Source organism: Chaetodon auriga, chromosome 4, assembly GCF_051107435.1.
Source record: "Chaetodon auriga isolate fChaAug3 chromosome 4, fChaAug3.hap1, whole genome shotgun sequence".
NCBI lineage: Eukaryota > Metazoa > Chordata > Actinopteri > Chaetodontiformes > Chaetodontidae > Chaetodon > Chaetodon auriga.
Genome location: NC_135077.1, coordinates 3,073,141 through 3,098,694, shown reverse-complemented (window position 1 = coordinate 3,098,694; position 25,554 = coordinate 3,073,141). Strand labels below are relative to the sequence as shown.

The following is a 25,554-nucleotide window of genomic DNA, read 5'->3' as shown; positions in this document are numbered from 1 at the left end:
GAGGCGAGGAGCGATGTTATAATTAATGTCAAACCTGCTCTACCACCTGATCTACAGCTGTCCCTCATGTGGCACCTGCGCATGAGTTGACAATCAAAGGCGTTGCAGTGTGAAAGTTAGCAACTGAGCACCAAGTATTTTTGCCTTGTTGTAGACAAGTAGCCTTCAGTGTCTGCTGCTATTTGCAGACGAAAAACAAGCCAGTGGGCAGGTTGGGAGAAGTGTCGGTGCAGATTTCTTGACAGAACAAAGTAGTGTATCCTCATTAAAGCGCGCCACAGTGTGAAGAGTAGTACAGAGAGAAGGTCAGATCTGAGTTTGGTGTTAATTACTGTAGCAGATGAACGACTGTGCCACATACTTAAAAGAAAACCTCTCTGGCTCTTTCCCTCTTCCCTAAAAAAACAAGACTAAGATGGTGATATAATTGACTTTACACCTCACCAAACCCAGCCCTGATCAGGTTGAAAAGATCTTTCCTTTGTATATTTAAGTTTTACCCCGGCCATCAGCCAGTCAGCATATCTACCACTTTGTGTATTCTAATGCACATTTTGGATCCACGTGCAGATATACCATTTTCTATCATTAAAATAAAAAGACATTCAGATGATGTGCAGCCTTTGGCGGAGGTATGCGCTCTCTGAGTGCTTTCTGCCTCAGCCTATTTATTTGAGTCTATATGTTTCTCATGGCTGGACTTGATTGGCTCGTGGTCACTGGTTTTATTGAGTCCATAGTGGGGGTCTGTAGTGTGATACTGGAGGTGAAGCACTTATCTGCAGTCATGAACTCTGATGGAGAACATAACTGCCTGTTGTTTGGCCTTGGTACATCCACTGGATAATAATACCTCCAAGTCTTTTAAAGCTGAATGAGAAAGAGCTGCTTTTTCTTCAGTTTTGTATGTTCACTATTGTGTCGCAGAGACTGGCCTTATACTCTCTGCCAGCATGTGAGGAAACGTCCCTTTGAGTTTAAATTCACAGTCAATATAAAAAGTGATAGATGCTGCAGCTTGGTGGTTAAGTATATTTACTGTATGAAAAGAAGTATGCACTAAGTTGTGTTTAATGCAATACAAGTAATAAAACACAGTAAATACAAGACATGTCATGTTGACGTCGATGTTGATGTTGTCTAACATCACATAAATGATCAGAAAAATGGAGACTCATAAATGAACTTATAATTTTAAACTGTTGTTGACACTGAGTTCAGTGGTTCCGTGCTGAGGCCACTTTCATTGCTGTGATGCAGAACTTGTGTCTCTCTGGGGTCTCTCAGCTGAAAAGAGTTCATCAGGAAGGGTCACAGCGAGTGCCAAAGTATCAGCGTGTCGTCTTTACGATGAATTTAAACAGGAGGTTTGATTAGAAAAGTATCTATTGCATGAAAACAGTAATTATAGACAGGCTATTTGCAGCTTCAAGGTTAGCAACACCAGAATCCCCAAAGTAGCTGATAGATATGGAGGCCATAGGTCCATTTCACAAATACTGCTCACATACAGATCGATGACAGCGTTCTGTAGGGCTCTCGCATACTTGTGGGGGTTTCAACTGTGGTATTTGTGTTGATTAGTGGCACGAGTCAAAATTAAGGCAAAACAATGAAGAAATTATCTCTTGCAAATCACAGCTTGCATGTTTCACAAGCTATATATATATACACGCACACACACACACACACACACACACACATATATATATGAATATAGATACATATTTTAATATTATGCAGTCCATCACAGCACCACCACATAGTCCTTAAGTAATAGTAGTAGCTGTGGTGCTGCTTTGCATTATATCATATGGATTTTTCTATGTCTAATGTCTCAAAGGGATTTATACGCCCACGCCCAGCGACAGTGAAAGCAGAAAAGGAAAAACTCCTTAGAACACACAGTACATGTGAGGAATGCGCAGCATACATGTCCTCCGCACAGATGGGGACTGAGTAATGAACATTATTTTTCCACCAGAAGAAGATCTTATAGATGGATGCTGCGGTGGAGGTGGCTCTTAAACACAATGGGAGCGATGGAGGAGGTGTTGGCAAGAATGCTATCATCCATTTCTCTCTATTCACTCACTTGTTGCTATTGATAGATAAATACAGAGGAGAATATAACATCTTCAGGAGGTCTATTTCAGCTGTCAATCAAAAAATCTAATCACATTATTTCATCTGAACCAGTTTTAGGGGCTTGACAAGCTGTAACAACAGTGTTTTGCAATACTTATATAATCAACTACAGGTGGAAAGTGTGCTAATTTAACTTTAGTAAAAGTAGCAACGCCACTGTGTAAAATAAAGTAAGATAAATTTCCTAGCAGGGAAATTCAGTTGAAATACTGTGTTAGAAGTAAAAGGTCTGTTGTAAAAGTACAGTGTTATTATTTAGTATAAAAAGTAAAAGTAGCTGTTGGGGAGCAGAGTCCCTTTCAGACCATCATTACAAAGTATATATGATATTCTTGGATATTATTATTGATGCATTAACACATAAGCGTGGAGGTGGAGCTCATTCTAACCTGCTAATCTCCAGCAATGCAACATACTTTATAAACTGATATCATGTTTTCAATGTAAAATGTTGATCTCCTGCTAATATAGCAGGTAAAGCAGCACATGTCGCGATGACCTCTGATGCATTATTGCCTGTTATTTGACCATGGCACATTCACTAAGTAATAATACCTCCAAGTCTTTGTGAGGTTGAATGCGTAGGAACTGCTTTCTCTCCTCTGCACAGTTTGTCCACTATCGCGTAGGAGCCAGAGACTGGCTATACTCTCAATGCCGATGTTTTTGTGCCAGTGAAAGTCATTTTTATTTCAATGTCTTTTTTTCATTTCTCTGTTGAGAAATGTTAATAGACTCTGTTGTGCTCAAAGTCGCCGGTAACTATCACTGTTAGATAAAGGTAGCTGAGCGAAGAGCACAGTATTTCCTCCTGAAACTCAGTGAAGTCAATAGAAAGTAGCACACAAATGTTACCTCAAATTTGTATTAGTCCTTAACTTGAATAAATGTGCTTACTCTCCGTCACTGCACCATTCATTTCGTGACCTCTCATCGGGGGCGGGAGCTGCTGGCTGAGGGGAAATGAAAGATTTTTGTTTGTATATCTTCACTTCCTTTTCACATGAAGTTTCCTCTTCTTCTAACTCTCTCCTGGCTTCTGTCACTGTCATTGTCTTTTTTTGCCACATCCTCAACTACTCTTCCTCTCTACTGCGTGTCTCCGTCTCCATCACCCTCTCCAGACCCTCCTCACTCTCTCCCTCTGCATTCTGTCTTCACCCGTGTGCCCCTCTCTCCCTCTCTCTTCCCCCCTCTCCCCCTCTCTCCCCCGCTCTTCCTGTAGCCTTATAATAACACAGACTGAGGCCTCAGTAAGTGCTGCTTTCCTGGCCGGGCTGGAGGACCCTCCCCATAACCAAACAGGAGCTATGCTCATTTTACCTTCACCCAGCCCAGACTGGACCAGTCCAGGCCAGACAAACACAGAATACTACGTTTCATACTTTCGGACAAACTGGTTGACTGGGCCAGCTACGCTAGTCTATAATGGTCAAAAGGAGATCAGCTAAGCAGCTACTGGACTCACACCTTTATACATATGGAGAGGCTGGGTGGCCAAAATCCATATATACTACAAAGTATATTCTATTGATTTAGAATATACTGAAAACATATGGGACAGGTACCATTTAAGCTTTTCAAACTGTTGTTTGATGCAATGAACTGTGTTTCAGTGTATTACAGATAAACCTCTCCACACATACATCCATACAACAACTATCAGTGGTTATATGCAGTACTTTGGTGCAGACCACAAGTACAGACTGAAAGTTTTGGATGAGTTGGCATAAAAAGGATTCGTAAAGACATTTGTGATTAACAGAGAAAATAATTGTAATGATTTTGGTGATCTCCTGACTTTTCCACTGGATTGACATTTGTGTTTGGATTGCCATGAAGTTTTGTTTTATGACCAAATACCTGCAAAACTATTGACATTCCAGCAACACTTTACGCTTTCCTATGTTTTTTCCCAGAAGCGAACTGACATGTATCTGTAAATTGAAATGAAACTTCCTAGAAAGGAGCACATCATTTGTAGCTATATATGGGGAAAATTGAGTTTTCAATTGATAGTTTATAGTCTTGTAGTCAGTGCATAGGTGGTCAGCTGAACAGAGTGTTTGTCAAAGGTCTGCCTACAGGCAAGCGTACAGTTCAGCATGTACAAAGTTTCTAATAATACATGAATGAAGAATGAAAATCTGGGTAGAAATAATCTTCTCGAAATCAACAAGGGCTTATAAACCCAACACAACTATGCATGTAAAATATGTCATTTGATACAACTGACAGATTTCCAAACAAACTCCAGAAGTATCAGCTTCATTTCCATCAGCCTCAGCAGCACATTGTGTTTTGTGCTAATTAGAAAATGTTAGTGTGCTGTCACACTGGACTACGATGGATGCCTGTATTACATATTAACACTCCACACGATGAACATTACACCTGCTAAACATCAGCATGTTACTGGTGTTAGTGTGTTGGCATGCTGATGTTAAAGCCTAAAGGCAGCCTCACAGACCAACAACAATGGCCGCATTGTTTGTTACACTTTATTCAGAGTCAGAAGAGCAGAATTTTGTAAATCGATATGCAGAACAGCAGATTCATTGATTACACTGAGCAAAAGCTAACTGACCTGAACTTGATAAAAATCAATGTTTCCTCCTCAGGGAGGGTTCTGCTGGTCTAAGTCTACCACTCTCTGATCTCCCTTCGCTCGACTGAGATGATTGATCACTTTGTGTGACTGTACAATGTGGGTTTGTGCAGCCCTGTGAGCCTTGACATGAATTGTGTCAGGTCCTTCCCTCCTTGTCTCACTGTAAAAGCTCCCTGTATAAACTGGCTCTGTATCTTTCAGGAAGGCTGCACTTCAACTTCAACGACTGGGGTTCAAGGGCTTAGAGCCTCGGCTCTAGATCAGATGGAGATGCTCTGGTGAGAAAGTATCTAAAGCTTCACTCTGAAACGTTTTCCACCAGTCGCTCTGAAATGAAATGTCAGCTGTCCGGGACGCGCCGCTTTACAGAAAGTCAACTCAAACGTGTTCTTTTTTGTTTGTTTGATTTTAAGTAAGAACTATGTCGGGATGTTATGTTTTCTGATCTTCATATTGGGTGAGGGACATGAATTTTTAAGCTTCAATTAATATTTTCAATTTCTTTGGGATGTTTATCATTTTCTTTAGTCTCTGTCTTTCAATTTGTCTGACAAGTTTTGACAGTTTACGGTAGTTTCTTGTCAAAAAGCTTCTACTTCATAGATAACACTTTTTTCTTCATTATGTCCATCAACAAGCACTCGGTCAATACAGACTCAAACAGTGCAGCCAAACTTTGTTCAGACCCACAGAATTTTATTTCAAAATCCAGTCAAGATCCCAGTATTTCAAAAGATAGCAGATATGTTGAGCTGAGTTTTGGAGTAATGCATATAAATGAGGCACAAGCCACCCAGAATATTTCCATTTGATTGGATGGTTCAGCCCTAAAAAAACATTGAGACATGGCTTTGGATATTTCACTCCAAAAATCATGCAGCTTCAGTCAACTGCTGGAACAAACTGATGCAGAATATATGAGCAGTGACAGTCTGAAAAATGAATATTTTCTGTACTGTTGCATTATACTGCATGTTTTGAAATAGCAGCCATTGATTACAGTGCAGTTGTTCACTGAGAATAGTATAAAGTTATTTGACCTAGAACATTTGCTGTATCCGCTCTTCCCCTCACACATGTTTTGCTTCTCAGATATGAACTCTGCAATGAAATGGTGCCAATGAGGATCAGAGAGCACAAGATTTATTGCGGGACTCTTCTTTTCTTTGTGCAGAGCTCCAGATGCCTGCAGGCAGAATGGGTGGGCCCCGGCCAAGTCAAATACCCAGGAAACACCTCTAACACGTGCCCCGCACGGCTTCAGGAAATACTGCGGAGAGGGGGGGCGGGGGGGCTGTTTTCCAAAATGAAAGATGTGAAGTTTTACAACTGTCATTTCATAGTCAAATCACAGCAGAGCACAGTCGTGTCTCCACTTCAGAGAGATTCTGAGGGTGAGGGAGGCCGTGCTGCAGTCATGTCTGAGCCTCAGACGGAGAGTTACTGCTTCATAGTCAGTTCTTAGTACTCACCTGAAAAATTCAGACGTTTTCTGCACTTTGTTCTTTGATGTTTTATCTTTTCAATCATTTCAGAGTCTATCTATGCATAGTGGGGATTTTGGTTACAGGGTACAACTTTCATCAGCCTGCATGTAGCTCTTCTCCTGCAGAGATACTGAATCACACACACACACACACACACACACACACACACACACACACGCTAACACACATACATGATGGTGCTGGCTTAGCAAAATTGCACGATGGTCGTTTTGCCAGTTTAGAGTCTATAAATGTAAGTGAAGTTGAATTGATTTGGCTTGAACTGAATTTAGAAAGATTCCATCTTCACTTGACTCTTTTTTAAAGTAGTGCAACATGCCCAGAGAAGGCCTTTCTGAGAAACTTCAAAGGAGACCTGCCAGCTGAAAAGCCTCCATGCCCTCTCCAAGGCACATCTGAGAACAGCAAAGGGGGGGGGGGTAATAATAATATGAATATTAGAATTCTTTATTGCTCGTGTTTTGAAGTCAGCGTGGGTTGATTAGGATGGGACCACTGTTATTCAGAGGATTTTATGCATGAAAAAATTGCATCTTGATGAACGCTGGATTATTGAATGTCCAAATCAGCCTGTCAAGCACCCTGCGGCCCAGACCCTCAGGCGCCGCGATGGCCAAAGTGGATGTCAGCTGCTGCTACTTTAATTGGTTTGTAGTCAACTGCAGAACTGAATTTGAATAAGTGGCCAGCACTGAAGCAGAATATCAACTGAATTTCAAAGGGCCTTTGCTTTACTACCCATCTTACCAGGTTAACATGATATTCCTGAAGAAACGTGATTAATCAGGCCTGCAGACAGGGGGTCAACAGGGCTCTAGCTTATGCCTCGAGGCCCCCGGGTGCAATAGTAACTATTCGAATATAAAGACCGCAGATATATTGGGTAGACTTGATTAAGTCAGAAGACTAAATACAGAATTACTTACTTATTTCTTTATTTTTTGTAATTATTTCCGATTTATTTGAAACTTTTGTCCAACAGGAGCCCAAGCAGGTTTTATTTTCAATTTCAGTTGATTTTCAATAAAAGAAGAGAGTAGAGTTCTCTGAGCAGCTGCTTCCTCCTGCACAAAGGAATGACAGCTGAGTGCCAGCTCTCAGCGGCGGCTCGGGGAACTGCATCCAGAGGAAAGAGGAGGAGAGAGGAAGTTCTCCCAAACTTTTTTCTCCCCTCACAGGGCTGTGGAGAGGCTCGGTTAGATTTTCAGAGGAAGGGGATCCGATCAGAAGAATAAAGACGACGCAGGGGGAGATAACGGTGTCCAAAAGCTCATCCCTTCTTCTGTTTTTGTCCCCTCACATGAGAGGAGAGAAGGACGCGTGTCTGCCTTTGTCCCGTCTCTTTAGTTCCTTCCCAGACTGAGAGGACTTAACACCATCAGAGGCGATGAGATGTGAGTGAGCTATGCCTTGTGGAAATGGACAGACTTTATCCAAGCGAAAACATGGCGTCTGCGTCCCGAGGATTAGCTTCTTTTCCAGTGTGCTTGTGGCGCTCTGCTGCCTGGAGGCATGGGGCTCCGGGCCGCAGGGGGACGGCGGCAGGATTTGCAGCCCCTGTCCCGTTAACTGCAGCTGCGCGCTGGCGGGGCCCCAGCCGTCCTGCGTCGTCAACTGCTCCAACATCGGGCTGGAGAGGGCCCCAGCTGCGGCAGACATCCCGCTGGCCACCAACGTGCTGTAAGTAAAGTGCCTGAGCAGGACAGGGATGCACAGAGCGCCGTTTAATGGCTCCACTGCTTTAAACTGAAATCAACCCCGATGGGGGTCACTGAAGTTTGAAAACATGGCCGGAAAATAATGGATTACTTTAACTTTTTGTTTATTTGTCTCTACTGTTTTAGTTGTTTTTGGCACTGTTGCGTACTCTTTTTTTTTTTTTTTTTTTTTTTTTAAACTACTAACTGCTTTACCATGTTTTCATTTCCACCTCATTACATTTTTTTGCATCGTCAGCCTCGAGAGAATGGTAGTTGTCTCACACCAAGTTTATTTTATTTACTTTTCTGTTTGTTGTTGTCACGTCTGGAGCTGAAACAAGCGGTCCATTAATCCAGTTGTTGATTCACAGAAAATAAATCGGCAACTATTTTGATAATTGTTTCATAAATTGAGTGACAGTTGAAGCAAAAATGCCCAAAATGTGTACATTCACTGCTTTTCTGCTGGAAAAAGCAGCAAATTGAATGTGGTTAACTGTGGCTCAGGAAAGTTCTGAGGAGCATTTCTCACACTTTACTAACATGAGGCATAAATGATAACCAAGAATGGTAAGTTGCAGTCATGTGTAGGCGCTCTGTCAGATGTGCTGATTGGATTTATGTGGCCTTGAAAATCTTGCATGAGACCAGTGCTGTGCACCAGTTTAGGATGTTAAAAACGGAAAAGAAAAAAAAAATGTAGGACTTTCTACACTCAAAGGTGACATAGTGATCTATCAAAAGTGAAACAAGAGTGAAACTGTGCGTGTGTTTGTGTGTTTGTGTGTGTGTGTTTTAGTATGGGCATGTGTGTCTCAGGTTGGTAGTTTAAGTGGAGGTTGGAAGTCACCAGAGAAGGGAACCTGGTGTTTGCAGTGCAGATCAGTCTTCAGCCTCTGCTGCTGCTGCTGCTGCAGCGAGAACATTCTGTTCTGCACCAACGGAAGACATATGTTATCAATTATTTATTTCCCCTCACACTACCGTCTTTTATTTAACTGAAAGTTTGACCTTCTGTACCAGGCTTTTAATTAGCGAGCGTTACTTGTGAACTTCACTTTGAAGGACCGACTAAATAAGAATACAAATATCGTTTAGATCATTTAAATGGGGCTGTCAATGCAAGTGAAACTGGTGAATTCAGGATTCTCCACAATATGCCACTGGGCATACTGGTGATATTTGTTATTGTTTTGAAAGCATATAAACCTCCCTCTCATCTCAGCAGGCTCCTTGATATCACTTGACATTTAGTGAGAGTATTTGCATAAGAGAGTTAGAGTGTTCTGTTTGGTGCCACGTTAATCACAGACAGACCCTGCAGCAGGATCTGTCTCTAATCATGTCAAACTCTATTGCAGCGCTAATTGCATCAGTCTAGATAAACCTCCTTGGTTGTATTGCACCGGCAGAAGCCATATGTGGAGGTGACTGACTGCGAACGTTTACTGTCCTCACTGATGTGGCCTCCTCTCTGCTGCTCCCACCCTATAGACAGAAGCATGGAATTCAAATCAGATATTTTGCTTTTAATTAACTCTGATTTCATGGCCAACCGTGGCAGGAAGAGACATCCAGTTAAGAACCGAACAATGTTCATTTTCATACCGCTGCAGGCAGCGCTCGGCCTGTATTACCTATCCACTCGTTATTTAAAGGATTGTGGAAAAAAAGGTCATTTGCGTGCAGGGACTTGTCTGGGTAATAGGTAGTGTCTGAGGCCGAGAGGTGAGTGCAGGACTTAAAGATGAATATAGAAAGATAGTGAGCCCGCCCAAAGACATCTTTCTCACCGTTTTATTTTGGAGTACAGTTCGCCTGCTCATGACCATGAATCTTTACAAGGTGCATTCACAGCTTGTCTTACAGCTGTCAAACTGATGTTTAAGGTATGAGAACAGGGTCTTTATAATGGTAATCATGTAAAAAGTTGTTTCGTGTCCATGCGATTACGGGTTAGAGATATGGCCCAGAATTTGAAAAGAAAGGTAATTTGAGCCCTTATTCTTTAGGTTTTCATCTCCACAAACAGGAATAGTGCATGACAGATTGGACAGTTTTCTCTGTCTGTCGATTCAGTGCAGTTTCTTATTGGCACTGTTGTGTGTGAAGTTGAGACCTTGAAGTAGAAAATACACAGTGGATTTTAACAGAGCTGTCCTTTAACCATGAATGAGGAGAAACGCTGTAAATCAATAATAGGATGACAGCAGTGCTGCTGGCGTTAGCGTGTGTGTGTGTGTGTGTGTGTGTGTGTGTGTGTGTGTGTGTGTGTGTGTCACCGTATGTGTGTGCACGGCATGGCCAAACAGTTGGATCCCTCGCTCAGGTGGATTGTGTCTGTGGACACTGCCTCAGCCTGAAGTTTACATTGTGTGTCACTGCGACTCCTCTGCTACACACAGACTCAGATACTCCTGCTTTGACAATGTCAGTGTGTACGTGACGCCGTGGACGTGGAGGGGGTTGAAGCAAACGCTTCCACTGTACAGTCTTGATAATGTTGTGCCAGATCAGGGCTGCAACAGGTGATTCTTTTAATTATCAGTTAATCTGTTGCTTACTTTCAGTTTACAATGATACTCTCACTGTTGATGAGCTGGAACTAGAAACACTTTAGCATTTTTGCTTGCAAATTGACCTTAACGATTAATTATTAGATTATTGGAATTTTCTGTTGTTGAATGAATAGATGAAAGGTAGCCAGTATGATGCTGCACTGTGCATCAAAATGAACGTTTTGATTGAGCTCACTGTGGTCTGCACCTGGCTGTCTGTGCAGTCAAAGTAAGAAGTTGTTGCAGTAATGCAGATCACCAACACGTCGACCTTCAGCAGGCGCTTACTGACTGTTTTATTTGATCAAAAGAAATTTCACATGCATTTCCTCTGGCAAATTGATGAAAGCTTAAATTCTGATGTTCATTTTATCCAACAACATCAGCAATGCAGTGTGACCTTCAGGTGTTTCTGTGAATATCTCCTGGTTATTAATGTGTGTGAGAGAGAGGAAGAGAGCGAGGACACAAGATAAACCGTGATTGATTTATTTCTGAATTACTGTTATTTTTCATGCACTTCATTGCCGTAAGAATACATTCAGACCAAGGCAGCGGTAGATGTTTTGTCAGAACTTGATTGCACTTGTCTCAGTAATGTTCAGAGACACAAGCTTTACACTGGTGTGTGATCATCTGGCATTTATTAGACTCTAGATTGTTGTTCTGATAAGAAAAACCCTGATTCCTGGCTGTAAAAGCTTATTTCATCAGGCTGAAAACATTGAGATGTTACCACTCTAAATTTTGCTACATGGTTATTTTTTTAAAACAGGGTTTTTGCCTTAATTATCAAAAGAAATCTCATCCACACAGGTGCTGTTAGATTAAAAAAAAAAAAATCTCCATCAGTTTGAGAACGCCGTCAACAGCATGCCAGACTAATAGACGGCGATATAACAGATATAACACTAACTCCAAAGCCATGTTGGACAGTCAGGAGCCTGGAAAAGCTATTAACAGTAGGCTACCTGCAGCTCGGGCTTCGATCCTACCACGCCTTCACCATAGTAAACAGAGAAAACAGTGCACTCTCTGATGCCGAACAAAGGATATAACGTTCCACTTGCAGTGACCTAAGACTGCATTTGTGTGCAGATGAAAGGCAAAGACGCACAGAAAAAGCTACATTTTGAAAACTTCTTGTGTACATATGGACTAGGGATTAAATATGCACACACATTCTGTGGGGCTGGATGGGTTTTCATGCTTGTTTTCTGTGTAATGTCACAAAGCTGTTGGCAAACACAAAACTACACTGTAAGCGAAGTTTTCCATTCAGTAAAAAGCAGCAGATTTTCATGTGATGAATTGAAAGTTTAGAGAGTAATAAAACCTGAGAGAGAGGACCTAAAAATAACGTGGTGGCAGCGCTGTACGTGCTGCTCTCCTCTGAGCCCCTACCTGGCCCCATACGAAAATGTTTTCAACACGCCCCTGGAAAACAAAATCATCCAGTGGTAGTGAAGTATTTTAATATACTGCAGAGTGTAATTGGAGAAACGCATTCCCGTTGCACACCAGTCCATCTGTTCCAACCCACACACATAATAAAATCTCTTAGCACTTCATACGGACGGTTTATGCAACTCTGAAGTCACTTCTGGGAAATGCTTGTGGAATGATCTCTGAAGTTTTTCAGGTCTCTGTAGCCTTTGTTTAGTATGCAGATTGCTGTGACACAAGTCGCCAATGTCCTGTGCCCGTCCCACGACAGCAGACAGAGAAAGTGAATGAGAGAGTTCTGTCAGCATCAACAAGGGGCTGCTGTAACTCCTTTGATTAAATGTGATCACTAATAATTTCAGATTTCCACTTCATTGCTGTTATTTTCCTTTAAAGGTTTGGTGGAGTTCTTACATCTGCTGAGTGATTTGACCCTTCGTATTCAGTGCTTTCCACATTAAACACATTAGCTCAGCTAGGAAAGGAACCAGAAGCCATGTCAGAGTTCATCCAACATGTAGTTGATGTGTTCGCTCGTTAGATTACAGTACAAGTCCAGACAGAGATGGGGACTCGAGTCGCACTTAAGTCGCACACAGAGAGACTTCAGACTTGACTTGGACTCGTGCTCAAAAGACTTCAGACTCGACTCGGACTCGTGTTTTGGGACTCGTGAACAATGATTATGTTTTCCTTTTTCCTTTCTTTTCTTTATTTTTTTGGCGTATTAACATTGGGGAAACTCTGAAACATCTGACGAGTTTAAGGTCATTCCCTCCTTTTTGACATGGTAACCATATTACGCATCGGGTGCGCGGCTCGCGGCCCCATGTATTACTACTTCAGATGACACTTCGGCGACAGACACACCCGCAGCTGCTGCTGTACCTTTTGTAATTACGTTTGGTTATAAATACTTCAAACAAGACGGCACCAACAAAAGAAGCGCTGACTGCAGAGTCTGCGGAACCAAGATTAAGGACGCTGGATCAACCACATCAAATTTTATCAGGCATCTAAAACTCACCCGAATAGGTCACATTAGCGCATATGGACGGTTAGCAAACATGTTTAGCTCAGCATCAGCTGTGTTTAACTTTGTAACTGAATATTTGAATAGATGAGTGAATGTTAGTTTGCATGGAGCGGCGTTAACATGACGTTTATTGGGTAACGTTATTCATCTACGTTCCTACGATGCTTTTGACTGGGTGAGCTGTAACATTTTCTATATTTTTGTTCTTATTATGGTCCGACTGAGCCTGCACAATAGAGGGCAAGATATATTGTAACTGTATGTTCATGCTGGAAGAATACAGTCTCCTTTAAAGGAAATCATTCATTGTGTGTTCTCTTCATATTGCATTGCAGTACCTTGTTTAAAGAATTCATATAAGAAACAACTAATCAGCACTGATACTTTATGCTAATAGATAAAGGAGAGATAATAATTCAGTAGATGCTTTGAATTTCTTAGATACAGCTGTGCATTATTCTTAGTAGACCGAATAGCAGCAGATGATAGAAGGCTCATTAAAACAAGAAGAGACATGAGAGATTTATTTTTTAGAGACTTGAGACTTGACTTGGACTCGTGACCAAAGACTTGAGACTTGACTTGGACTTGCAAAAAAAGACTTTTGAACATCTCTGAGTCCAGAAGGTGCGTTGCCGGTGCTGGGAAGCAACCATGTAGCCTATTCAATTTATTTTAGCCTCAGCTGTGCTTTGAACGTTAACGCTAACATGCTAAAATAAAGCAGTATACTAACATTTTAGTGTTTTCTTAATGCTGATGTTACTTGTGCGAATGGGTGTGTTTGCTAGGTTGCTAACGGACTACAATGTTAACATGAGCTCAGTTCACAAGTAATTGTCATTTGACCCATTTAAAAGCCCACGAAAATACAGCAACGATGGAATTATTTCTTGGGGGCATACAAACTGCACTTCCTCCAATGGCCACTTGAGGCTGGCTCCAGCAGCAAGTCATTTCCCATAGACCCCCATATTAAAATGCTCAACTTTACAGCAGAAACATGTTTACAGCCTGGTACAAGAAACAGTTTTGCTCTGATCATAACTGCACAGGGGGTGAATTTTTATATACCTCACTTGAATTATATTATACTGTATGTCATGAATAAATATGGGCATTGTCACTGTGATGGACAGCTAACCGTTTTGGCAACCAGGCTTCATTCGGCCCACCCAGCTCCACTCACGCTCCACCTCTTTGCCCATTTTTGGTTTAGCTGTGAGTTTGGTGGAGTCAAAGATGGTGACGGCTCACTGAGATTCACTATGGCTCTTCAGACACCGTTGGGTGATGTCACAGTCCATGTTTTATACATGTTTTATACAGTCTATGTGAGCGTGTGAATTTATTACCTCAGTAAACGTTTTCCCAGTGAGTTTATGGTCTCAGTCGTTACTCTTCTTCAGTACAGGAGGAAGTTCATTTTGTTAAATATGGCCGTAGCGATGCATATCCTCCCCAGCTCCTCCCTCTCCAGATATGGTCACTTCTGGCTGTGAAAAATCAAGATGGCGATGGCCATAATAACTCAAATTGTTATTGTTTGTGTATCCAGTTATAACAATATTTTCATGCATACTGATCATTTACGCTGTTTTAGATCAACAGGTTTTCCAGTCAGATTGGTTGGACATGTGAAAAGGACTCACACTGTATACAGATAATTCATTTAGTAAAGAAAGTATTTGACACTGTATGTAACAAAGTAAAGTAACTATTTAGTTTCCAAATGAACTTTGCTCAAATTGTCGAAGACTGTGTCTGTCGAAGGTCCTGCAGCATTTACCTGAACTGTAAACACACTCATGCTCTCACACACCACATGTCTGTGAATTTTGTGGCGCTACCATGGCAGCGAGACGCATATACACACAAAGACACACTGCAGGCGTGGTGATGTGCTTCTCTGACAAGTCTGTTTACAGGGAGCAGTTTTGGCTTCGCTCTGGGTCATGAGGCTCCACAGCTGTCCGACAGACAATACTCAATCTCTAATTCTCCCACTTTTTTCTGCTTTTCCTATCTCTGCTCCTCTCCTCCTCCAGAGGTGGTTATCGTCCATACACCCACCTATACATACACACACACACACACACACACACACACACACACACACACACTGACTAATGAAGTGGGAAAGGAAAGATTGAATGTACGGACCATATGTGAGGGGGAATTTGTTTTGTTACCATGGCAATTGTAAGAGGGTCATAAATAAGAGAACAAGGGAAGAAACAGAGAGAAAAGAAGACGAGACAGCTCCCATGCTGCTCTCCGCCTCTGTGTGTGTGTGTGTGTGTGTGTGTGTGTGTGTGTGTGTGTGTGTGTGTGTGTGTGTGTGTGTGTCTATGTACTGAGTGATTATTAACTGCTTGTACCAGAAATGTCTTGGTTCATTATTAACCCAAGTGGCGGTGGTGGTTACACAGCAGGCTGAAGAAGGAACTCGTTTCAGCAAAAAGGCCAGTGTGCTGCGTGTGAGCGCTCAGTACTTTCGACATTGCGAGGACTGGAACAAGTTTTTAACCATTCTGTTCGCTCCTCACTACTTCAAAGGGGCGTTTGAAGGTTGAGACTTGGTTTTAAGAGTTAGGTGATAATTAGGTTGAGGTTCGGGTTGGGGTAAGGGTCGGGAGAGGTATTCAGTTCAGGTTAGAGATCGAGGCAAGGGAATGCATTCTGTCAATGAGTGTCCTCAAAAGGATAGAAGTACGAGTGTGTGTGTGTGTGTGTGTGTGTGTGTGTGTGTGTGTGTGTGTGTCTGCGTGAAGATGATGCAACATCCTCTGGACTGAAGTCGTACTTTGTCTTTGAAGTTTTAGATACTCTGGTAAGTTCACAGCGCTGCAGCTCTTTGCTCACTAATGACAAACTCTGAGACTCTCGAGCACATGTGGGCATCATTCACACAGTTGGATAAAGCTCTTCCTGTCAAACCTCTGCCAGATGTATTGTGTTCATAGACAGACAAGGCAGAAAAAGAAACAGATTCACAGGCTGTGAAGTGCCAGTTGTCTTTGTTGAATCCAGCTGGAGGTATGAGGCTTTAGTTTTCATACCTGCAGGTGAAGCTATTTGTTGTCCTTCATTTTTAAGTAGTTTGAGACTAACTTGAAAATTGCCTGAGCTTGATGTTACACCACACTATCTTTTTAAATCTTCTTCTCTTCATCTGATATACATTTGTTAAATGGACTGTTTTCACGTCAGTCCTCCAGCTGTATTAGACACCATCAAACACAGTCAGGAATTGGTGCCCCAAAATTGCAATTTGGAGGGAAGGTTTCACTTCAATAGGCAGCTGAAAATGAGCTGAGCTAAAAATCACACATGTTCTTTAAAGTGATAGTCCACTCAAAATATATGTTAAGCATCAAACATGCAATGTAGACATGAAAAGTGGCTGTAAAAAGTTTGTAGTTTGCAAATTAATACAACAGTGGTTCTGGTCAGCTTGATTTCATTCTGTTAAAATGGTGTCCACAGTAAAAGTCAACATCTCAGATCACTTTTTCCGCATCACACTTGGTACATACCAAACAGCCAAGCCTTTACCAAAGAAGAAGGAGACTATGCTGCAGTTTCTTAGGATGCTTGGAGGGTATTACCCATGGAGTCCGTTAATACTGATTCATATTCAAGCTGACCGCAACCCAAGGTTTCAATTAGAGTATCTCCTCAGGAAAACACTGGCAATCATGGTGCTGAAGAATCAAATGAAGAATCAAAGCACTGAGTGCATTCAGGCAGTGATAAAATGAGGTAGGTTGCAGCGTTAAGTAGGAGGCTTGCTGTGCAGCAGGGAAACATACTGTGAGACAATCACAGAAAATAGAGCAGACATGAGTCCAGGTCAAAAGCATGTATGTTGTTTTTGGGACACAGGGAAAGACAAACTGGCACTGACTCCATAATGGCTCTAAAATAGCCTTAATACTCTAAACATGGCCTCTTAATTAAAGTAATTTGCCGTGGTAGATTCAGGGCTCATTTAGTTGCTTTTAAAAATGTGTGGAAAATGCCAGCCATGCCGCTTTCGTCCTTTTGTCCAAGGTGCTTCGGAGGTTTCACTACTGACGCTCCTGCTGTTACGAAGCAGCCGAGAACACTTGTACCAATTAGCATTGTCAGCAATTAGCAACTAGTAATATATCTCCAGGCTTTGTTCCATCTGTTGGTGTCAACATAGTAACAACGTGACAGATTACAGCTCCAGGTATGCCTGAATGAGTATAATCCGCCTTCAGTTTGACAAACCTTTCAACTGGCTGACATGATGTTCTTGGACTGAAAAGGTGAACGGAGTCCGTCAGGAGCTGATTTGTTAATTCTTGCAACACGACCTGCGGTGCACTGGCTGCATTCGAAATGGCTGAGATTTTTCCACCTTGATGCACCGAGGAAACACTACAAAAAACAGGCGCGTCACAACAACAAGCGCTTGAGAGTGTCTTGCATCTCCATTAAAAATAATTCATTCGTGCACGCAAAAGATGCAACATCTGAACGGCCCCTTAAATGACATATGAACTGAGAGCTTTATGGTAACGAGGTTATCCAGGGTCTCCTACATTAGGCCTGCATTAGAGATTCATTTAGCGAGCCCAGCTAAGGTTGACTGCTTACCCTTGTTGAAATCCAATCCCTGCGTTGTATTTGAATGTGACAGAAGAAGAATAGAGAAGAACATTTAAGCAATAGAGGAGAAACCTGTAGAGACTTTATAAACTCAAGCTTGTTGGATCTCTTACTAATCAATGCCTCATGTATCATTGATCTCCATGCAGTGAGTTTAAAGTGTTGCCGTTTGAACTGCGTTGTGATAGGCAGCGAGAGGGCAGGACAACCTGCAGCAGGTGTTCACCGCAGAGGGTTTGATTTCTGCACCTTTTCAACTAAACAACTTAACCTCTTGCTACTTTAGAAAGAGGTGAAGAGTGTGATAACTGGATTCTGCTCGCTCCATTGATATATAAAAAGCCAAGACATAAGTGTTTGTGCATGTGTCGCAGCCTTGTGTATGTGGGAGAATTACAGAACGACGCCCTGTTTGTGTAGTCTGTTCACAGCAGTTGCAGAAAGTCACAGACTTAAAGACATCTCAGAGGAAGATTCTGTCCTGCGTGGGCACCAAAGGTCTTTGAGGCTGAAAATGGAAAATTGGATTGTTAACCTCTAAAGAGTGGAGTTACAGCGCTGCCAAATTCTAATGAAGTGAACGTCAACAGTGTGTTTCATTTACATTCAATGTCATGACGTAACTCAAAAAGCCTGTTTTTCATTTTCATTTTTAAGTCAAGGGACGCACATTGTCTCCCGTCACCAAACAGGATGTCCATGTCCCATGTCCTTTCCTAATGCAACCTCGTCACAGTTAAACAAAAAATGTAGCCAAAGCATTATTATGAAAACAAGGGCATAATGCCAATGCCATCCTCCCATTTGTAAGTCCACAGAGGATCCATATCTGTGGACCTGTGTATGCGGCAAGTCCCAAAAAGATGCATTTGAGTTTTACTTATTTCATGCCAGTGAACCTGAAAGCCACACATGAAACTGATGCAACCAGCAAAACAAGTGGTGCAGTCGGTCACCCGGCTCGTGATGTAGAGCTAAAGTAGTCATCATTTTCAGCACGGATTGTCTCGGCAGCCGACCTCTGTGCTGTCGGGGTGGCTCATGCTTCGCTTGTCGCAATGGTGTCGGAGGATTACTGTATTTCACTGCTGGGTGACAGGCGTCAATATTGTGCTCTCTCTGCTCCTTGCTTGTTTCATAGCATTCCTGCTGGCTGTGCTTTCTACTCTCTCTTCTCTTTCTGTTTCACTTGTTGCATCAGATTATGTGGAGCTTCCCACATTTACAAACATGAGATGAATGGTGCGACAGTGCTGCCTGCACAGCCTGATTGCCTGTAGCCAAATGCTTTGTTTCAAGGCTGGAAATATGCATATATACAGTCTTTGTGTCAGTTTTACACGGCAATGCTGAGATGTGATTATGTTTTTGGAATTTCAAACATTGTTAAGCTGTGCAGATGTGCAAAGGCCTGGTTTCCATCCAGTGTGTACACGAGGCAGACATGTCCTTATTCTGCTGTTTGCATGGAAACAGTCTGAGTAAAGGGAAACTTTCTAGACTTTGTAAAACGCTGTCTAAGACAAATTCTTGATTATTTGTCCCCTCTTGTGAATTCAGCAAAAGTAATACATTAAGTTATTCCTTTCTTTGTATAAAATATATTTGTCCTGTGTGTTGCAGTACCAACACGTAGGCTACTCCCTGACTAAATGATATGCCTCGCTAACAGCAGATCATCTGCAGATGAGTGCAACACACACTGTCACAGACACAGTTACTTCTGACGGTATATCATTCATTTCCCACCTTTATTGCTTTCATTTTTCATGCACTTTTGACACTTTCATGGCACAGAATCGACATATAATCAGTAATTAAGGGCGTGTTTCTTTCAGCTTCTCGCTTGCTGCCGTTCTAAATCTGACCAACTGACATTTCATTGTAGTTAAAAACAAATATTCGTGTCAGTGTTATGTTGGATATGGATGGCAGCGCAGTGTATGGACTGCATTTACACCTACCCCTGAGCCGAACACAGTGCCAGTTGGTCTACCTCCAGATGTGGTCGGGCAGATTCGACCAAATCCTTGTAAAATGAATGACATTCCCATCAGCCTCAGCTGTACTTGTGTTTAGTGCTCATAATAATAAAAAGGCCGGCACCACAAAGAGTGTGGACAAATGCATTAATTAAAACAACATAAATATAATCTTCACCACTTCTTGAAGTTATTAGCATAGCATTTAGTTGATGGAAACACTGAAACATCCTTATTCACATTTTAATTAGCTGGAAACATACCGCAAAGAAAATGCAAAGTCTGTTTAGCATTTAATTATCTTAGCTTTGATGACACCCTCCTGTCATAACGTAAAGGACGTAGAAAACCTCATTTAAAGCAGCAGCTCGTCATCTCGTCGCATGAGACATAAAAGGAATAATAGTTGTTTTCAACGTTCAGCATTTGATGAGCATGATCCGGTGGCACAGGGGCGACGTTAATCACATTCAGAGGGACTAGCACTGTTTACATTAACATTTTTCAGACAGGCACACGTCTACCCTGCAAGAGTTCAAATGCAAGTCCCAGCCCTCCTTTACATTTTCATGAGTGGATTTCAAAAGAACAGAGGTCAGATATACAGCCTAAACAATGCAAGCACACAAAGACCAAGCGTATGCCATTTCCCACACACAATGAACGAGACCAGAATTTTTAGAGTGGAGGATGACGGAAAGAAGCTGATAAGCTATATTCACTAAGTATGCATTATTTTTTTAAGCCTGTTGACTGGCAAGAAGTTGTTATGTACAAAATGCCAATCAAAGGCACTTTAATTTAGCTTCACTTTAACTGATTGCTTTTGTGTGCTCAGTTTTACTATCCTGTTTATTTTAGTCAGCCAGTTTTGGGTGTTTTCTACTCAACATGAATTTATTTCTGTGTTTATGTTCTTTTCATCCATTGTTATTGTGAGGCGCTCTGTGACTGCTGCCTCGGTATGATGGTTGATGTTTTGATATTGATGATGGAGAAATCACTGTTCACCGTGTTTGGTCGACCCTTCAAAACAGACATAGCAGCAGGTTGCAGCAATGTGCAGAAGATGTGTCTACGCTGTCAGGCATAAAACAAGTAGAAGTAGATGCAGGTCCCTCTATACATTTGTTTCCATATGCTGCAAAGATTCTCACCAGGTTTTTCTAACTCCTGGTATTGCCATTCAGTTTTTTTCCTGTGCAAGTCAACAAGAAGAAAATTCAGACCAGACTTTTCTATTTGATTTTGAATTACTAAGTTTTTGCACTGTAACATCAATAAAATATAGTTATTTCTCAAGAAATGATGCTTCACTGAAGTAATAAGTTGTTTTTCCCTTTGCATAGTCACACCCCTCGAGCACTGCAGGCCTGAGACCCATTTTCGGTTTAAACCCACAGTTTATGACTTCAAGATATGTGGGACTCACACAGTTTCGTTTACCAGAAAAAGAGTGAGCAATGAACGCAGGACAGTGTTACAGGATTTTTGTTTTCCTGCATGCAATGACAGCATGTAAAAGTGTGTGTGTGTGTGTGTGTGTGTGTGTGTGTGTGTGTGTGTGTGTGAATGTGTGTGTGTGTGTGTGTGTGTGCGTCGTTCTTTGAGCAAGTGTGTTAAAACCGCTGCGCACAGCTGCCCTTCACTTGCCAGCTGGACACCAGACAACCCAGGCAGCAGCAGCTGGAAAAATGGACAGAATGTTCTAAAGAGGAGAGGAGAGTGTTTGTGACCCAGCCAGCCAGACTGAGAAACAAAATGTTAGGCTTTTTAACCCAAACTTTTTCAATCAACACCCCTCTCCCCCCAGCTCCGAGACTGATTCCTCTAATTTCATGCTACCTCTCTTCCTGCAGTAGGGAAAGTACCCAACTGCTCCTGAGACCTCCCCCTCCACTTATGGCCCAGCCATGAGATGCCGGCTGGCAGCTCTCATTTGGAGCAGTGTGGAGGAGAAAGGCTGAGCCAGAACAGGAGTTCAGGGGACAGGCAGCCCGCAGTGGGACGATTGTTGTCCAGACCTGGCCTGTGTCGCCTGCCGCTGGTTCCCCCGGTTCCTCCTCTGCTTCCCCTTGACACCTGCCTCCTCCTCTAACCCTTTTAAGTAACTCTTTTACTTTCATCCTGCTCCCCTTCCCATCAGGTTTGCGTGGATCTACCCAGCCTTTCAATATAAACAAAGCAGCAGAGCTACAGAAGGAAAAAGGGGAAGGAAATTTGGAGAAGAGACTGGGGGAGGGAGGCAGCAGAGGAATCAGACAGGCAGGCTGAGGGGATGAAAGCGACCACAGAGAAGTCTGTGTTTAGTGGGTTAGTGGAGCGCTGGCCTTCACTTAAACCAACTTGGGCCTCTTCGCCACCACGATGCAGCAGATACCAATCTATCCTATGATCAGACCTACATCACAGTTTTCACCGAAGCTCGATGGAGTCAAAGTCAGTCTTCTTTGGTGGCTTTCTTTGTCTTTTACGTGTTCTCCATCTCTCTATCTCTTAACGTTTAGATTTTCTCCAGAGCCAATGCCCGCCCCCCCTCTGTCATTCCCTCTGCCCGAGCGTAGAGTACTCAGTGAGGACTGTGTGTGTGTGTGTGTGTGTGTGTGTGTGTGTGTGTGTGTGTGTGTGTGTGTGTGTGTGTGTTCTCATCCTCCAGCTCAGAATAAGTGGCACCAGACAGGCCTTATAAGGACTGGTTAGATCATTGGCCACACCGTTAGTAAAACAGAACCATATGTGTGATGTGTGTGTGTGTGTGTGTGTGTGTGTGTGTGTGTGTGTGTGTGTGCGCGCGCACAGGCCTATACCTCAAGTGTGCTCTACTGTGTGTACTGTGTGTGTGTGTAAGTAAAACCATGTGTGTCCAGAGGTAGCTGAGAGAACGGGAGCCTGTTGCTAATAGACATGGTGAAGGTCACATTATATGGTCATGTTAAGCACACACACACACACACACACATACACACACACACACACACACACACTTAATCTCCTCTTGTCTATTCGTGTCACCAATAAGACCTGAAAGAAAGTTTTTTGTGTCCAGTGGAGGAGTGCACACGCACATGCACACATCTGGCATTGATGTTGAGAGCGCTACATGAGGCGAGGTGTCACACTAATGTGCGAATGATCAGCTCGTGGGAGCGGAGCATCTCAGTGCTGTCCTGTTTCATCTGCTGATGTGTTTAGCAGAGGAGAGCTCTCCCTCTCTCCCTCTCTCCCTCTCTCCCTCTCTCCCTCTCTCTCTCCCTCCCTCTCTCTCTCTCGCTCGCTCGCTCTCTCTCTCAGTCTCCATCTTTCTTACACAGCTTGTCTGGAATGTACAGATGTTTCCTTTTGGGAATGGGCGTCCTGCTCTGTTCACACACACACGCACACACACAGGAAGAAAGAGAGTGAGAGCGAGGAGAAAGGGGAGTACATTCCCATACACTCACATACACATTTTCCTGTCTTAGACTTTGATTTTTAAACAGTCCAGGCCAGCAGTATCTTGTCCTCTCTCTCTCTCTCTCTCTCTCTCTCTCTCTCTCACACACACACACACACACACACACACAGTGATATTTCTTCCTCTCACACTCTCTGGCTTCTTGTCTCCTGGCTCCTTTCTTTTCTTTTCTCTCCCTTTGGCCTGTCATCCTCACGTGCAGCCGAAGCTTTGCAGGTGCACAGAGGAGCGCGAAGCCGCTTCGTGCAGTTGCACTCTGTCCCGCCTCCTCCGTGTCGTAGCATCTCACCTCCACAGTTCACCTGCTGGTGTCTCCAGGTGGTTGGTTTGGAATTGATAAGTATTAGCTTATTGCTAGCTTTGCCGCTAACAAAGAATTATTATACAGAAATGAAATTAACTTAATTCAAGGGATCATTAAATTTTTTTTACATGAATAAATTTGTTATACGATGTCTGCTTCCAGTTTGGCCGATGTGAAGCCTGTTTGCTGGCTCTCACTGTTCTGCTTGTCCTTCACCTCTGCTTGGCTCTTCTTCACTGGTGAATGTGTGAAAGTGTGTAAGTGTGTAACACGCCTACTGTGTATGTGAGTGTGTCCGAAGAACAGAGGGGGATAAACAATGACACCTGCTGTCATCTTGACGTGCTGTTGTAAGCTAGACTTGATAAGCATGTCTGTGATGTTCGGTACATGAATACAGGTTACAGTGTGAGCGACGTGTGACGCTGACGCTAGTTTTCTCATTAGCTGTCCTGTCATTCACAGCTTAAATGACGGGGAGTAATTTCTTCCTGTTTAATTTAAATAAATCCCGGTTACTCACAAACTGCCCAATTAAACCTCTAATCACGGATCTATAGCTGGATGGATCGTTTCATATATGATTTGTTTTAGTGAGCTTTTCTTGACTTGAAGTCATTTGAATATCTTGAAGGGTTTTTTTTTTAATGCATAAAACCTACGGAGCCTGTGAAACCAGTCTTTTGTGGTTCTGGGATGGCTTTATTTTTAAAGTCTGGGAAAATGACCTTGATGATGTCACAGTGATGTCATTAGCTTGGGCTTGAAATTTTTTTCAACAAAAAGGCAAACTGGTGGCGTCGGGTTTGATAGAAGTGAACTTTTACAAGGCAGGAAGAATCATATATGTTTTGGTTGCATTATGGGAAACGTGGGATCCAGTATTTTTGAAGCTTTATCCGTGAAAGGGATTAAAAGTTTTTGTTTTTTCGTATTTCGTTTTGAGAAAGGAATTACATTACTTTGGGTGTCCTGATGGCTGACACACACACCGAGCAATCATTTTGACCCCACTTTGAATTTGGCAGGGGACCTTTGATTCATGTTTCATTTGCAGTCACTCTCTAATAGCAACCATTCACTGACCCTTGAAAACATTAATTGAATGAAGTGGAAGCACCGTGTCACCAATTTTGAACAGTTATTTTTGACTTTGATACAAGTTGTTTCATGATCACAAACAAGATATTGTTATTCATACAAGGCAAATGCTTCACTTTCTCTCTGGTTTGCTGTCGTTGCATTTCATTTCCCAGCACTTACACAATCACATTATCTTGTAAATTACTCAGAACTTCTCATGAAGCTTTGCGAGTGTGTGTGTTTGTCTGTGCGTGTGCGATCCTCTTACCCTCACATGCTTTTCAAATGTTGGGTTTGTTTCCGCAGAGATCTTTCAAAGAACCACATCTCCTCCATTGATACCAGCCTGCTAGATCGTCTCAGTGGCCTCCGAGCTCTGTGAGTACACAGCGTAATTTCACCTATGGTTCACTCCATCTATCAAAATGCATCTCTTCCATCTATCTAACCTTATATGCTCTATACATCGGCCTGTCTGTCTTTCAGGTATCTTCAAGGGAACAGGATCAATGTTCTCCCCAGAGGGGTTTTCTGCTGTGGCCCACTGTCAATCCTGTGAGTACAAAGTGTGGAGAAGATGAGGACCTGGTAAACCCAAGGTCGAGAGCAGAGGAGAGGAGTGAGGGAGAATGAGGAAGATGAAAAAACAGGCTTAGTTTAGTCTGGTTTTAAGTAGGCAGAAATCCCTTGAGTAAGCTAACTGGACCAGAGAGCATTCACAAAAAACACATATACTGTATACTACACACACATACACACACACACACGGACACACACGCACCAATCACAGTGCGATTAAGTTCAATTACAGCTTTCTGCTCCAGGCTCCCACTACCTCCCTCTATCCTTCTCTCCATCTGTCCATCGCTCCCTTCCTCCACCCATTACCTTATTTCTTCCACCCATTGAATGGGCGTTTAAGCACATGTTTGTGAGTGTGTGTGTGTGTGTGTGTGTGTGTGTGTGTGTGTGTGTGTGTGTGTGTGTGTGTGTGTGTGCGTGCCTGCGTGTGTGATGAGAGAGGACTCTCGTGGTTTCCATCAGTTCCTTCCAAAAACCACCACACAACGGCCCCATTATGTA

General features: G+C 42.6%; 1 protein-coding gene across 1 annotated transcript in view; it reads left to right on the top strand.

Annotated features, from left to right (window-relative positions):
* The first annotated feature begins 7,493 nt into the window (after positions 1 to 7,493).
* Positions 7,494 to 25,554, top strand: part of pkd1a (polycystic kidney disease 1a) — a 63,286-nt gene continuing 45,225 nt past the window's right edge. The window contains exons 1-3 of the mRNA XM_076728806.1: positions 7,494 to 7,947; positions 24,778 to 24,849; positions 24,958 to 25,026. Coding sequence (XP_076584921.1) covers positions 7,673 to 7,947; positions 24,778 to 24,849; positions 24,958 to 25,026 — 416 coding nt within the window. The 5' untranslated portion in view covers positions 7,494 to 7,672. The remainder of the gene's footprint in view (positions 7,948 to 24,777; positions 24,850 to 24,957; positions 25,027 to 25,554) is intronic.